Source organism: Propithecus coquereli, unplaced genomic scaffold (assembly GCF_000956105.1).
Source record: "Propithecus coquereli isolate 6110/MARCELLA unplaced genomic scaffold, Pcoq_1.0 Scaffold59, whole genome shotgun sequence".
Taxonomy (NCBI): Eukaryota; Metazoa; Chordata; class Mammalia; order Primates; family Indriidae; genus Propithecus; species Propithecus coquereli.
In genome coordinates, this window is record NW_012151840.1 from 2,270,693 (window position 1) to 2,287,361 (window position 16,669).

General features: G+C 40.2%; 1 protein-coding gene across 1 annotated transcript in view; it reads right to left on the bottom strand.

Moving 5' to 3' along the window:
• Positions 1-4,794: 4,794 nt before the first annotated feature.
• Positions 4,795-16,669, bottom strand: part of DAP3 (death associated protein 3) — a 35,760-nt gene continuing 23,885 nt past the window's right edge. Inside the window, exons 5-13 of the mRNA XM_012658672.1 lie at positions 13,450-13,558; positions 13,219-13,311; positions 12,399-12,529; positions 11,018-11,098; positions 10,774-10,932; positions 9,496-9,555; positions 8,605-8,694; positions 6,082-6,199; positions 4,795-5,083 (exon numbers count right to left, since the gene is read on the bottom strand). Of these exons, the coding sequence (XP_012514126.1) occupies positions 4,998-5,083; positions 6,082-6,199; positions 8,605-8,694; positions 9,496-9,555; positions 10,774-10,932; positions 11,018-11,098; positions 12,399-12,529; positions 13,219-13,311; positions 13,450-13,558 (927 nt within the window). The 3' untranslated portion in view covers positions 4,795-4,997. The remainder of the gene's footprint in view (positions 5,084-6,081; positions 6,200-8,604; positions 8,695-9,495; positions 9,556-10,773; positions 10,933-11,017; positions 11,099-12,398; positions 12,530-13,218; positions 13,312-13,449; positions 13,559-16,669) is intronic.

The window sequence follows — 16,669 nt, forward strand, 5'->3', positions numbered from 1 at the left end:
TGCTAATAATAGACTTCGGGATTGTTTCCAATTTTTGGCTATTAGGTGCTACGATTAACATTCTTGTTCCTATGAACAACTTTTTTCTTGGGTATGTACCTAAGAGTGTCAATTTTGGGGTCAGAAGATTGTGTATGTTAAAACTTGGTAAGTAACAACAAGCTGTTTTATAAAATACCAATTTACAATGGCCCCACTAGTGTTAAGAGAGTTTTCGTCCGGTGTTCCATAACCTTGCCAACATTTAAAAACTTTAATCATTATCATGATGGTTTTAATTTTCCTGATCACTAATGAGGTTGAGAGTACCTTTTATGTTTATTGGTCATTTGGATATCATTTTTAGTGAAGTGCGTGTTCAAGCCTCCTGTCCATGTTTCTTTTAGCTTGTATGTTTCTTATTAATTTGCAAAAGTACTTTATTCTGGATACAAGGCCATTGTCAGTTCTCTGTGGAAAGCAATATGGAGATACCTCACTCTGTCACCCAGGCTGGAGTGCAGTGGCATGATCATAGTTCACTGCAACCTTGAACTCCTGGACTAGAGCTATCCTCCTACCTCAGCCTCCCAAGTAGCTGGGACTACAGGCATATGCCACCATGCTCAGCTAATTTTTCTTATTTTTTGTTGAGACGAGGTCTCGCTATATTGCCAGGCTGGTCTTGAACTCCGGGCCTCCAGCAATCTTACCACTTTGGCTTCCCAAAAGACTGGAATTACAGGTGTGAGCCACACCACCCCTGGCCTGAAATTTTGATAGTGATTGCATTGAATTTATAGGTCAATTTAGGGATAATTGCCATCTTAACACTGTTGAGCATCCCAATCAATGAACATGGACTGGTTTTCATTTGTGTCTTTTTAATTTCCATCCATAATATATTGTAGTTTTTAGTGTACATCTTGCACTTAAGTACTTAGAAATAGAATTATTTTAATTTCATTTCTGGATTTTCATTGCTAGTATCAAGAAATACAATTGATTTTTTTTTGTAGGCTAGTCAAGTGAGGCAGTGGAAGTGGAGAAGGAACAAAGGAATCTGTAACTGGTTGTGATCAATTAGTTGTAAACACCACTGCACTCGGACCAGCCTACAATTGATTTCAGTATATTGATCTTGAATTATTGTGACCTTGCTGAACTTGTTTTAGTTCTGGTAGACCTTTTTTGGGATATCTTAAGGTTTTCTACATGCAAGATTATGTCATCTAAAAATAAAAGCATGGGACTGCAAACTACTGCAACCTCTGTGGAAAGCAATATGGAGATACCTTAAAGGGATACAAGGAGATCTACCATTTGATCCAGCAATCCCATTACTGGGCATCTACCCAAAAGAACAAAAGACACTCTATAAAAAAGACACCTGCACCCGAATGTTTATAGCAGCACAATTCACAATTGCAAAGATGTGGAAACAACCCAAGTGCCCATCAATACATGAGTGGATTAATAAAATGTGGTGTATGTATACCATGGAGTACTATTCAGCTCTAAGAAACAGTGGTGATATAGCACCTCTTGTATTCTCCCGGAAAGAGCTGGAACATATTCTACTAAAAGTGAAGTATCCCAAGAATGGAAAAACAAGCACCACATGTACTCACCCGCAAATTGGTTTCATTGCAATCTAAGTGTACAAATAGGAATAATATTTATCGGGCGTCGGGCAGATGGGAGGGGGGGAGGAGGGGATGGGTATATACAAACATAATGAGTGCGATGCACACCATATGGGGGATGGACACGCTTGAAGGTCTGACTGGGGGTGGGGGAGGGGCAATGTAACCTAAACATTTGTACCCCCATAATATGCAGAAATAAAAAAAAAAAGAAGAAAAAAAATTGTTAGCTTCTACTAACTGACAGTAGTCGTGGAAAAAGGGAAGAATCTGTCTAACAACAGAAGTTTGCTTAAAAAATGCAGATTACTTTGTATAAAGTTACCAAATAGGTATTCATGGTAGGATCTTGATTTTTTTTTCTTTTTGCTATTTTAAGGATCTTATTTTGTAAAAGAAAAGAAAAATAAAGGAAGATTGGAATAAAAAAAATAAAAAAATAAAAATAAAGGCAGTTTTACTTCTTCCTTTCCAATCTGGATCCAACCTAGCTGAGTGACGAGGAAAAGCCCTAAGAGGTTAGCTGTGCAGCAGCTTAGCATGGGGACAATAAAAATCAGGGCATGAGCATCAGGTCTGCAGAAGGGTCTTAAGAAAAAAAGAGGACTGGAGAGGGTAGATTATGATAGAGTATTTGGGAAAAAAGAATTTCTATTTAGCTAATTACAAAAGTAATGAGGTAATCCTTCTGTAGAGACTTTCTATGTCAGCTATGGTACAGACATACACTTTAATATTCCATATGCTTATGAATTCAGGGGGAAGCATTTCCCAGCCTCATTTGCAGCTAAGGATCGAGCTTGCCAAAATGATGCAGGTCCTGACCAGTAAGCATCTTCTGGTAAGAGCAGTGGCATCTTGTGTTTTTGGGAGGCACCAGCAATGGAATTTGTGGGGGCTGGCTGCCATTGTCATAGGCTAAAATGTGGATGGTTTATTTTGTTTGTTTTTTTTCTTGAGACAGAGTCTTGCTCTGTTACCCCGGCTAGAGTGCCGTGACATCAGCCTGGCTCACAGCAACCTCAGACTCCTGGGCTCAAGTGATCTTCCTGCCTCAGCCTCCCTAGTAGCTGGGACTATAGGTGCGTGCCACCATGCCTAGCTAATTTTTTCTATTTTTTTTTTTAGTAGAGACAGGGTTTTGCTCTTGCTCAGGCTAGTCTTGAACACCTTATATCAAGCAAGACTCCTGCCTCAGCCTCTCAGAGTGCCAGGATTACAGGCATGAGCCACTTTTTGGAACCTTATGGACATTTTTTCCCCCAAAATATTTTCAATTCATGGTTGGTTGAATCCACAGATGCAAGAGGGTTGACTGTATGTTTTTGTATGGTTTGAAATTTGTAACATGTACATGGCAAAATAAATGAGAATGAAGGCATAATAGAACTGCTAAATGACATCAATTAGGGGAATTTTAGAAAGCTCCCTCAGGCAGCCTGTGAAAGATAGACTGGAGGGAGTCAAAAGTAGTAGGAAGCCAGGCACGGTGGCTCACGCCTGTAATCCGAGCACTTCGGGAGTCCGAGGTGGGAGGATCACTTGAGCCCAGGAGTTTGAGGTTGCAGTGAGCTATGATGACACCACAGCACTCTAGCCAGAGCCACAGAGGGAGACTGTCTCAAAAATAAAAAATTAAAAAAAGAGTGGCTGGAGGCAGAGAAACAAATTAGCAAATGATTACAGTAACTCAAACAAGAAGTGAAGGGGGTATGAAGGCAATGGTAGTAAGGATGAAGAGGAAGGGGGTTTGAGCTGTTAAAAAGATAAATCTAAAAGCTTAATGATTCACATTGGGAGGTACATCAATCAAGGCGCAATAGGAAAAGCAGAACCACTACGAGATACATAAAAAAGGCTTTGTTACAGGAATTTAACTTTTCCAATTGGAGCTGGTTAAATTTCTCTGTAAAGCTGCTGTCAGCATCTGATGCTAGAGCATCAGGCTAGTTAAACTGACACATTGTAAAGCTACCACTGTGGTTGACTGGGGGGTTGGTTCAGGAACGGAAGTGCTATTCCTGATAGGAAATTCTTCAAATAAGCACTATAAAATCCAAGTTATAAAGACAGCCAGCTACTGTTAATGGGTACCTTACTATGTGTTAGGCACTTTACATATGTGATTTAATACTTGCAAAAGCCCTGCAAGTTTAGCATTATTATCACCATTAGATAAGGTGAAATTAGAGAAGGAAATAGGCTAAGAGACCCTAAAACAGAGAGCTAATAAGTGATGGAGCGGGGAATCAAAATTCTGACTCTTTAAACTATACCAACAACCTGGAAATGGTAAGAGGATTAAATGATCTGAGGTAACTATTTTCTCAATTATCCCAAGGGATGGTATACAGGTAGTAGAACTCCGTATGTATTAAAGATAAGTTAATTCATTATATACAATGTATGCTCAAAGGGTTTAGTGCTTAATTCTCTTAGGAACTTGTACAAAGGGGCTGTGCCATACAAAGCTGCCAGAAACAGCTGGAGTTTCAGTTAAGGTTCCCAGGGATCATCAAGGGATCAAAGTATAAATAGGAAGTGAGTGTTAAGTGTCTGGAGGGAGAAGTAGAGTTGTGAATCTCGATCTGCTGAACTGAATAAAGTCTAAGGAACAGAACCAGTGGAAATTTCTGTAGAATTGAGTCTCTTCAGATTCCCAACAAGCAGAATACCAGAGAAATTCAATTTGGCCAATCTGAAGGCTCTTTCCATATTATAAATCTAACACAACGCTTTAAGAAACATATTTAATTTTTTTAAGGAAAAGATCTATGATTATCTTTTTTTTGTTTTTTTGAGACAGAGTCTCACTCTTTTTGCCCGGGCTAGAGTGAGTGCCGTGGCGTCAGCCTAGCTCACAGCAACCTCAAACTCCTGGGCTCAAGTGATCCTTCTGCCTCAGCCTCCCGAGTAGCTAGGACTACAGGCATGCGCCACCATGCCCGGCTAATTTTTTCTATATATTTTTAGTTGGCTGATTAATTTCTTTCTAATTTTAGTAGAGGCGGGGTCTCGCTCTTGCTCCAGCTGGTCTCGAACTCCTGAGCTCAAACAATCCACCCGCCTCGGCCTCCCAGAGTGCTAGGATTACAGGCGTGAGCCACCGCGCCCGGCCTATGATTATCTTAAATGTGAAAATCGCATCCAATAAACCAGTATTAGTTTCAGGAAGAAGAGGACATCTTATTGCCACGTGTTCACAGTCATTTTGCAAGGAACTCATTTCAACGAAGGTCCAGAGCCAACTGCAGTCTTGTCCAATCCCCTAAGCAGAGGGGCCTGGCTGCTCTTCCTGTGTAGTGATTCCATCTGGTTGGGTCCAGCTTAAAGGAAATGTCCATGTTCTTCCATGCACGTTGTGACCGTGGCTTAGAGGTAGGCACAGAGCCGCTCCAGCTCCCTGGGGTTTGCATTACTTAGGAACAGCAGCTCCTTTTTCCCGTCTTCTGTATGAGCTAAAATGGAGTCAAACACAGATAAGTAGCAGTTTCTTCCTGCTGCATTGTGTTCTTCAGAAAATTCTGTAGTCAGAGGCTACCTTATCCAGATTACGTTGTGATGTAATTGGCATTTCCTAAGAGATCTTATTTCTAAATCCTTTATCCCAATGAGGTATTCTTTTTCTATGCAAAATTTCCCTTGTCTCTATTCTTCTATTTCCTTTGTCTCTATCCCTCTAATCCAGCGTATCTCTCTCCCTCCATTCCAAGAGTATCTTGTGGACTTTAGGACTTTGTCAAATCTTCCAACTCCCTTAGAAATCTGTCCATGGTGCCTCCCAACCTACCATGCTGGCTGCAGCTACTTTTACATTCTTCTCTCTACTCCTGTAAGAACCTATTCCAATTACTATTAACTCTCTATTGTCTAGTGATAGAGTGGTCTTTACTTTTCTTCTACATCCTCTCACATCCACAGGTGAGGGCAAGGGTTAATGAATAGCTGGAATGCTTTCAGTCCAATTGGATCAAATATGGAGTTAAGAATTAATTTTTGTATATATATGCTAGGTCAGGTAGGGCGAAGGTTTAGTTTGGTGCTGGTGTAGCCTCTCACACAGTATGAATTATTCTATGGGTCTCCTAGCACACGAACCTATCAACTGAAGTTTATTGAATGAATAAATGCAACAAAGAGAGTGTGGCAGCAACCTAAACACCTGGAAACTCTGCCCAATGGCTGGACTTGGCTTTGCTTCCTTCTTTAGCATGAACATTTTATTCTGGACTAAGATGAGAAATTTAGGGAGAATATAAACTCTTTTGTAAGTTAAACCGTAATCACCTCCCAACCACCTTTCTGTATTATCTTATCGGCCAGAAATAAGTCAAGATAAAGGAAAAAAAGATGAAATATTACAAGCTATTGCTGAGGGAAGAAGAGATCAAGCCTCTGATGCAGTGGGATTCTACTGTGAGCATAAAGCCCTGATAGGAAAAATTAAACAACCAACCTTTCTCATGTTGAAGCCAATTATTCTCCAAGTAATACTGAAGACAGCTTTCAAATTCCTTTGGGGTATAGTTGGAAACCAGGATGGGGATAAAGGGATCGAGGGCATCAAATCCTTCCTGGAGAAGAAAAAGGATGAAGACATAGTAATCGTTACGGAACAAATCAGCAGGAGGAGAAATTCTACTTAAGCATTTTGAGGGCAGGGTCTTTGTATTTCTTTTCTTTTTCTTCTTCTTTTTTTTTTTTAAAGAGACAGGACCTTACTCTGCTGTCTGGGCTGCCGCAGTGCAGTGGTGTGATCATAGGTCCTTGAAGTCTCAAACTCCTGGGCTCAGGTGATCCTCCTGCCTCAGCCTCTCGAGTACCTGGGACTACGAGGGCACATCATCATGCCCAGCTAATTTTTAAAAGTTTTTGTAGACAGGAGGGTCTCGCTATGTTGCAGGCTGGCTGTGAACTCCTGGCCACAAGCGATCCTCCTACCTCAGCCTCCCAAAGTGCAGGGATTACAGGTGTGAGCTACCACACCTGGCCTGTGAACATGAATATTACATGTATATATTTACTAGCTCTATTGAGAGGGTCTAGAAGAAATGAAACCCCAATAGCAATGAGTATACCTAGCTCTCAGGTCTTGGTTTCTAAATGCCATTCTCCTCTAAAACAAACTAAGGATCTTTGGAGAAATGGCTGACTCCAAGGTTGGGGTATGGAAAGTACAAGCAAGATGAGTCTGGAAAATATTCTTATGTCAGAAAGTAAAGAAGTGCTAAAAGAATGATGATCAAAAGGATACAGAAGGCCAGGCGCGGTGGCTCACGCCTGTAATCCTAGCTCTCTGGGAGGCCGAGGCAGGTGGATTGTTTGAGCTCAGGAGTTCGAAACCAGCCTGAGTAAGAGCGAGACCCCATCTCTACTAAAAATAGAAAGAAATTAATTGGACAACTAAAAACATATAGAAAAAATTAGCCGGCCATGGTGGTGCACGCCTGTAGTCCCAGCTACTCAGGAGGCTGAGGCAGGAGGATCGCTTGAGCCCAGGAGTTTGAGGTTGCTGTGAGCTAGGCTGATGCCAGGGCACTCACTCTAGCCTGGGCAAAAGAGTGAGACTCTGTCTCAAAAAAAAAAAAAAAAAGGATACAGAAGCCAGCTTGAAGGAGCTTCTAATGGCCAAATCTGAGATAAGTTGAACATCAAAATAAAAAACTACAGTGGACTTGGTGGTGGTTCACATCTGTAATCCCAGCACTTTGGGAGGCCACGGTAGGAGGACTGCTTGAGGCCAGGAGTTCAAGACCAGCCTGGGCAACATAGTGAGACCTTGTCTCTGGAAAAAAAAAAAAAAAAAAAAATTAGCTGGGCAGAGTGGTATGCACCTGTAGTCCTAGCTATTCAGGAATCTGAGGCAGGAGGATTGCTTGAACCCAGGAGTTGGAGGCTATAGTGAGCTATGATCATGCCACTGCATTACAGCCTGGGCAACAGAGTGAGATCCTGTCTCAACAACAACAAAAAGATAGTAGAAGTTTAGAATCCATTATGTAAGAATCCACAAGTCCACACTGAAAGAAACAAATAAATAAATATATAAAGCAGAAGGTAAAGTTTCTACTTATAACAGAAAGCCAAAAATAATACATATAGAAGAAATGATGGAGCTAAAAATTCTCCAGTTGGCCACTGTCATAATAATAACTGATTTAGGAAAGAATCACTAATGTAATGGATACTAAAATTAGTAGGTGGAAGTTTGAAAAGTAACAGGATCATTACATAGTCTCACAGTATATCTCAACAAGATATTTATTAATTACAAAGGGAAAATAGTAACATTACTTGATGGCTACCACCTCAACTAACTGTTCAGAATTAATATCACCAGTAATGGGAGAAACAGATTTCAAGTGCCTTCTCATAAGATGCATTCACTAAGATACACCATCACTTCTAATATCACTACTACTCATGAGGAAACATCAGACCTCATAAAACGAATGACCTACAAAATAACTGGCATGCACTTTTTAAAAAATATAAATATTAACGTTATTAAAGACAAAGACTGAGGAACTGTCACAGATTAAAGGAAACCAAATAGACATGACAACTTAATTTAACACACTATCCAGAACTTTTTCTATAAAGGATATTGGAACAACTGGCTAAATCAGAGTAAGGTCCACAGATTAGGTAAAAGTATTATATCAATGTCAATTTTCTGATTTTGATGATTGTGCTATGGTTATGTATTAGAGTGTCTTTGTTTTTAGGAAAGAGACATAATTGGAGGGAAAAAGAGGCATCATGTCTGCAGGTTACTGTCATATAATTTTGGAAAAAAATGTGGAAAGAGGGGAAGGATAAAGCAAACACAATAAAGTTTACATTTTAGAAATCTGGGTGAAGGGCATACAAGAATATGAGTTTTCTCTAAGTCTGAGATTATGTAAAAATAAATAAATCAATAAAAAGATACATCTTTAGAATAACTAAGGGGAGACAACTTTTTCTATAACTTGACCTTTCCCAGCAACTCCTGGGGCAGATAGGCTCTCCGGGGCTTAAAGAGAGACCCAGTCTGGCTCAAAGTCAACACAATGGCACCTCCATGCTGAAAGAAAAGAGAAAATGCTGAATTGGAAAAAGCTAAAAAAGATAGAAAAATGCAATGTAATCATCTACAGATTTTTTTTTTGCCATATAGTGTAGTGGCAGTATGGTCTGACACAGATAAATGTCAACTGAATTGGTTATTAGTTCTAGATTTGGCTCTGATAATAAATTGCTGCATGATCTTAAGTTTATTACAACATATTTTTGGGTCTTAAACTCTTTTCCACAGATGATAAAGAAAATACAAGAACACTTTAAATAATTGCAAACAAAATAAAATTAGGCTAATATTTAAATAAAATGGTTTTGAATAAGCTTACTCGAGTCAAGTGGAAAGATTAGAAACCAAATACATAGATTTTAACACATTAACTGACATGTGAGTTGTATTAAACTCATGCTAGTTTTGAGCCTGGGGCTTCGTGAAGCATGCGTAACTCACACATCTCTTCACCTTGGGAGCTGTGAGAACCATTTTTCAAGTCGCATATAACTCATGCACAAAAAACAATAAAAAATAAGATTTTTTCATTAAATTAGAAAGGACTGGTTTATTTTTGAAGTTTTTATTCTATTTTTGTAATAGAACTCCATGGCCCCAAGGAAAAATTTTTTTCTAGTGTGGCAGTCAATGTGTTAATCCAGACCTTATTCTTAACGTGGTACAGTTATAGAATTAAATAAAAGAACTTTTTGTCCATAAAATTAGAGAATGGAAAGTATTAGCAGTGAAGTAGTAGTATGTTTTAAAGAAAAACACGTTTCTTTCCGAAATGCGTTAGGCACCGTATGCACTTACCCAGTCATTTTTCACCATTTTCCTCAGGTTGTGAATAAGTGCTAATTCCTCTGGGGCAATCTGCACATTGGTCAATGAAAGAGAGAAGAGATCACTACTTGCTTTACCTGGGTGCTCAACAGAGACAACTCTTTAGTTGAACAACAATAAAAAAATCCTCAACTACTGCATAATCATGGTACCTGAGGGTACACCAGATAAGCCACATAGTTGCTGGCTCTAGAACTTCCATGCTTCTGGAGACTAATAACAGTCACCAAGAGAGAAAACACCTACTTCCCTAAACCACCCCCTTCCTTGGTGCTTCTGATCTTCTCTGCTGAGACCATACAGCCTCATTTTGAAATGAGAATAGAAAGAACAAATTAAGAAAGAAAGAAAACATAGCTTCTGCTGTTATGCCCTTTCCACAACACTCTCGCTTAATTTTCAATGAATGGTAGAATTCTTGGCATGAAAGCATTGCCTTCTTCTGATTCCATTTTCATAGTATATCTTTTTTTTTTTTTTTTTTTTTTTGAGACAGAGTCTGACTTTGTCACCCAGGCTAGAGTGCCGTGGCGTCAGCCTAGTTCACAGCAACCTGAAACTCCTGGGCTCAAGCAATTCTCCTGCCTCAGCCACCTGAGTAGCTGGGACTACAGGCATGCACCACCACACTTGGCTAATTTTTTCTGTTTTTAGTTGGTCTGGCTAATTTCTTTCTATTTTTAGTAGAGATGGGGTCTTGCTCTTGCTAAGGCTGGTCTCAAACTCCTGACCTCAAGTGATCCTCCTGCCTCGGCCTCCCAGAGTGCTAGGATTATAGATGTGAGCAACCACACCTGGCCTATCTTTTTTTTTTTTTGAGGCAGGGTCGCACTCTGTTGCCTGGGCTAGAGTGCAGTGGCATGATCATAGCTCACTGCAACCTCAAACTCCTGGGCTCAAGTAATCCTCCTGGCTCAGCCTCCCAAGTAGCTAGGACTATGGATACACACCATCATGCCTGGCTAATTTTTAAAAAATTGTTTGTAGAGATAAGTCATGCTGCGTTGCCCAGGCTGGTCTTGAACTCTTGGGCTCAAGCAATCCTCCCACCTTGGCTTCCTAAAGTGCTGAGATTATAGGCGTGAATGAGCCAGTGCACCCACCCTCTATTTGCCCTGTATATCTTAATTCGAATACTCCTAGGGCAAGATAATATATCAGATGGGCTACAAGACTAAGACCTAGCCTCTGTACATGATAAAACCAGAAATCAAGGAAACTAATAATAGAGAAACCCAGTTTTCCTACCGGGCTTTTATCTTCTCTTTTTAGAGTGGTCCTTCCCCACAGAGCATTGATACCATCCACAGCTACTAGCAGGCGAAAAATTCCCAAAGAACTTTGCCTCTTTAGCTCTTTCAGCACAATCCCAACTGCATCTGTGGCATTTCTCACCCGTGTTATGCCCTGTTGGGAGAGAGAGAGGCTTACAGTGTTGCAGGATGTCTTCTCAGATTATGACATGGTATACATTCAGTGTCTTTTCTTTTACCTGTTCAACTACTTCTCCCAGAGGACTGCCTTTCTCAGTACTTTCTCTCTTATTCCAGACATACTTCTCTTGAACTTTTATCTAAAATCAAGCAAACAAAATAAAAACCAAAAAAAGGTTACTTTGCCTAAGGGTAAACCCATCCCTTGAGAAGGCTGGAGGCTAAGGTTAACAGGAGTCAGTTTTTTTTTTTGAGACAGAGTCTCACTGTGTTGCCTGGGCTAGAGTGCCGTGGCGTCAGCCTAGCTCACAGCAACCTCAAACTCCTGAGTTCAAGCAATCCTTCTGCCTCAACCTCCCGAGTAGCTGGGACTACAGGCATGCGCCACCATGCCTGGCTAATTTTTTCTATATATTTTTAGTTGTCCGATTAATTTCTTTGTATTTTTAGTAGAGACGCGGTCTCGCTCTTGCTCAGGCTGGTTTCGAACTCCTGAGCTCAAACAATCCGCCCGCCTCAGCCTCCCAGAGTGCTAGGATTACAGGCGTGAGCCACTGCACCGGCCAGGAGTCAGTTTTAATCTATGTTTCAGGTCCTGTAAGAGACCTCAGTATGGAAGTGAATGCTTTCTAACCCATTTCTGTCTGGAGCCTTGAAAAAAAAATACATAAAGGATTATGACTAAAAGGGTCCAGAATGAAGCTTTGGAATCTGTTTTTTCTTTCTTTCTTTCTTTTTTTTTTTTTAAGAGACAGGGTCTTACCCTGTCATGCAGGCTAGATAGAGTACAGTGGTACCTCTAGCTCACTGCAGCCTCAAATTCCTGGACTCAAATGATTCTCTAGCCTCAGCCTCCTGAGTAGTTGGGACTATAGGCATGTACCACTGTGCCTGGCTAATTAAAAAAAAATCTTTTTAGAGATAGGGTCTTGTTATGTTGCCCAGGCTGGTCTTGAAGTCCTGGCTTCAAGCGAGTCTCTGCCTTGCCACCCCAGTAGCTGGGATTACGGGTGTGAGCCACCACGTCCAGCCTGGAATTTGCATTTTTAGTAAGCTCTTAGGTGACTCCACTTTGTACCCAGCATTGGAAAGTCCTGGTCTAGAGATCCAAGAATCACTTGAGTAAATAGCAATTTTACCAGTACATTTCTGGTTCCTGAAAAAGATCTTATCTGGAGAAAACCATGTAGTTGGAAATCTGCTTGTGAAGGATTTGAGGCTGTAGCTTGAAAAGTCAATGAATCAATCTGGATTTCACTTTGCTACCAACAAAATGAGAACAGTTTACTGTGTGAGCAAAATGTATGAAAGAAATACAAAATGATGTAGTTATTCCAAACTGTAATTTCAGTTCTCCACAGTCTACCAGTATTCAGAGTACAAAAAAGACAGAATCCAAATAAAGAGTATTCAGTATCAAACTTCTGGGAGTCTAGTCACCTGGCTGAGGAAGCGTTCATTTGCAGTTTTGAAATTCTTTAACCAGGTTGAAGCCTCTATAGGTTGATCAAAACGCTCTTTGTTGTAGGTGGACTGTAGAAGATCCCGGCAATTTTTCACCCAAAGATGAGCTAAAAAAAAAGGCACAAGAAAATAAACTAGGCAGAAACTGACTGTTTTCAACTTGAAAACTCTCCGCCTCTTTAATTATGGGAAATGACTTTAGTTTCCCATATGTATTTCTTAAAGTCTTCTTGCTTCGGGGGTTTACTTTTTTGTCTGGTCCACCTTAGACTAGACATTATCATTAGAATCAATACATAAGGCATGCCAAGTGGATTAAATATCACTTCTGCTTACTGGCAGTTTTTAAAGCTATGTCAGAAAATGTAGATGCATAAAACACTGAACAAGAAAGGAATATATACCAAATATGAGAGTTTAAGTTTTTAAGATCTATACTGACAACTCTAGAATGCTGATAAGTAGTAGAAGTCTCTATAGGTTCTCAAAATTGTTAACTGACGGCAAAAAAACCCCCTGTGGTGACATCTAAGGAAGGAGTTTATGCACTTGGGCACTGAATATCAACGTAAGGACTACTTGTTCAGGAAGCTTTTAGTTAGATTTCCTCTTGTCACATTTACTTTACCTTATAACCTGGTTGGAACTAATATGATGAAATAGCTCAGACTGCTCTGCATCTAGAGCAAAGACTTTTCCTTTAGCCATCACAGCCCCATCAGAAAATTAAAGCCACAGGATTACCACAGCAACAGGGTAACTAAAACTACACAAAGAAAAGATAGGAAATTCTTACCATCAGGAATATGTAGTATCAGCCAGTCCTGTTTCGCACAGAAATGAATAACATGGCAAAGACTAAGGGTTTTTCCTGTTCCCTTCTCTCCATCTAAAGTACTTGTTGTTAAAGAAAACATCACCAGAAAGAGACGCTTCTATTGTCAAGTACTCTTGCATTTCTTCTTTTCCCTCATTTCAGGGGAGAAGGCATTGGCTCAAGAGGGCCCAGGCAGGCAGGAAAGGATACAGACAAGATATCGTACAGCTGGATATGCAAAATTGGTGTTTTTTAGGTAATGCAGAAGCTCGAGGCCTGGTTTCCGTACCATCAGGCAAGCTTCCCCAAACGTCTTCACCTGACAAAACGGGAAAGAAGGAAGGAGAGGGTGAGGTGTGGAACTTCTAACCAGTTTTTGGTGTATACATTAAGCCTAAGACAGCAACCAAGAGCAACAGGTTGCGTGACTTTAAACTGAAATACATTATTCTAGTAACATAATAGTTAGTTAGCTTTTGATTATGTCTGTTAATGAAGCATAGGTATTATATCAGTTAACTGAAATTCATAAATAATCCAGATATCTCATAACTACAAATACCACCTAGGGTCAATGTAAATATGAAAAGCATGTCAGATGTTCAATAAAGTATCTGATACATGGTAAGTATTCACTATTTATTTATTTATTTTGAGACAGGGTCTTGCTCTGTTGCCCAGGCTAGAGTGTAGTGGCATCATCAAAGCTCACAGCAATCTCAAACTCCTGAGCTCATGAGATCCTCCCATACTAGCCTCCTGAGTAGCTGGGACTACAGGCGTGTGCCATAATGCCTGGCTAATTTTTTTCTATGTTTTTGTAGAGATGGGCTCTTGCTTTTGCTCAAGCTGGTCTTGAACTCCTGGCCTCAAAGCAATCCTACTGCCGTGGCCACCCAAAGTGCTGGGAATATAGGCAGGAGCCACTGCTCTTGGCTTTAAAATTTATTTTTGGTTATTTCTTATTACTATAACATCTAGACTTCTGTAGAACTACATACATGGCAGCTCAGGAGCAGGTGAGACCAGCTGCCCCGCACAACTATGAGGTCATACCTCATGTCACCAGTATACTGACATTTCAGAGTTTTATGTATTCATTTCTCTTTTGCTACAAGTATACTTTTTGGTGGAAAAATTTGGGAAGCATTGCTATGAGTGTGAAAGTGAAGTATTTAATTATATCTACTGATAAGAATAAATATCTAACAAATACTATTTGTAAGCATATCAGATAAAGTGTAAAATAGTGTTGATATTTTTAAAAGAAGTCCTAACAAAACAATTGGATTGTGTAGGAATTGACAGGTTAAGTCCAAACTTAATGGAAAGTGCAATCTTCAAAAAAATTATACTGATATTGAAACAGAAACACCATATTAGGCAATATGACAGTACTAAAAAACACCAAACAATAACGGTGGAGTTGGCCTTCATGTTAACGGAAATTATGAAAAGAATGAATAAGTCCTGCCAGAGCACTGGTGGTTAAGCCAGTCTAAAAACAACTTGAAATGGTTAATTAAAGATAGGACCTCACAACCCTGAAGCTAAAGAATGTATGGTGAATGTCTTGGAACAGTTTAAATTGTCATTACAGATGATTTCTTCTGGTTGTGTTCACTTTCGATCTTTTTTTTTTTCCCCCTCAATCAATCAAAGTTTATTACACCAAAGTTTGAGCATGTTCCTGGGAAAAGCACAAACCTCAGAAGCATCTGTGATCTATGTTCTCTCCTATTTTCAATCTTAACAAAATTTTGAATTATAAAGCTACCTATGGTCTAGAATTAACTCCCTTATTGGTGTTACTTCCTTATTATTTATCTAATTTCCTGAAATAAAACACATTGAGGAAATGACATCCTCTGTCTCCCAAGCTAAAAATAACCTGCATAGGAAAGTTTGCTATTAAGAAGGAATAATTTCTTTTTCTCTTCTCTTCTCTTGTGTTTTCTTCTCTTGTGTTCTCTTCTCTTGTCTTCTCTTCTCTCCTCTTCCTCTTCTATTTTTTTTTTTGAGACATAGTCTCACGTGGTTGCCCCGGCTAGACTGCAGTGGTGTCATCATAGCTCACTGCAACTTCCAACTCCTGGGCTCAAATGATCCTCCTGCCTCAGTCTCACGAGTAGCTGGGACTAAAGGCATGCACCACCATGTACGGCTAATCATTTCTATTTTTTGCAGAGACAGGGTCTTGCTCTTGCTCAGGCTGTTTTTTTTTTTTTTTTTTTGAGACAGAGTCTGACTTTGTCACCCAGGCTAGAGTGCCGTGGCGTCAGCCTAGTTCACAGCAACCTGAAACTCCTGGGCTCAAGCAATTCTCCTGCCTCAGCCACCTGAGTAGCTGGGACTACAGGCATGCACCACCACACTTGGCTAATTTTTTCTGTTTTTAGTTGGTCTGGCTAATTTCTTTCTATTTTTAGTAGAGATGGGGTCTTGCTCTTGCTAAGGCTGGTCTCAAACTCCTGACCTCAAGTGATCCTCCTGCCTCGGCCTCCCAGAGTGCTAGGATTATAGATGTGAGCAACCACACCTGGCCTATCTTTTTTTTTTTTTGAGGCAGGGTCGCACTCTGTTGCCTGGGCTAGAGTGCAGTGGCATGATCATAGCTCACTGCAACCTCAAACTCCTGGGCTCAAGTAATCCTCCTGGCTCAGCCTCCCAAGTAGCTAGGACTATGGATACACACCATCATGCCTGGCTAATTTTTAAAAAATTGTTTGTAGAGATAAGTCATGCTGCGTTGCCCAGGCTGGTCTTGAACTCTTGGGCTCAAGCAATCCTCCCACCTTGGCTTCCTAAAGTGCTGAGATTATAGGCGTGAATGAGCCAGTGCACCCACCCTCTATTTGCCCTGTATATCTTAATTCGAATACTCCTAGGGCAAGATAATATATCAGATGGGCTACAAGACTAAGACCTAGCCTCTGTACATGATAAAACCAGAAATCAAGGAAACTAATAATAGAGAAACCCAGTTTTCCTACCGGGCTTTTATCTTCTCTTTTTAGAGTGGTCCTTCCCCACAGAGCATTGATACCATCCACAGCTACTAGCAGGCGAAAAATTCCCAAAGAACTTTGCCTCTTTAGCTCTTTCAGCACAATCCCAACTGCATCTGTGGCATTTCTCACCCGTGTTATGCCCTGTTGGGAGAGAGAGAGGCTTACAGTGTTGCAGGATGTCTTCTCAGATTATGACATGGTATACATTCAGTGTCTTTTCTTTTACCTGTTCAACTACTTCTCCCAGAGGACTGCCTTTCTCAGTACTTTCTCTCTTATTCCAGACATACTTCTCTTGAACTTTTATCTAAAATCAAGCAAACAAAATAAAAACCAAAAAAAGGTTACTTTGCCTAAGGGTAAACCCATCCCTTGAGAAGGCTGGAGGCTAAGGTTAACAGGAGTCAGTTTTTTTTTTT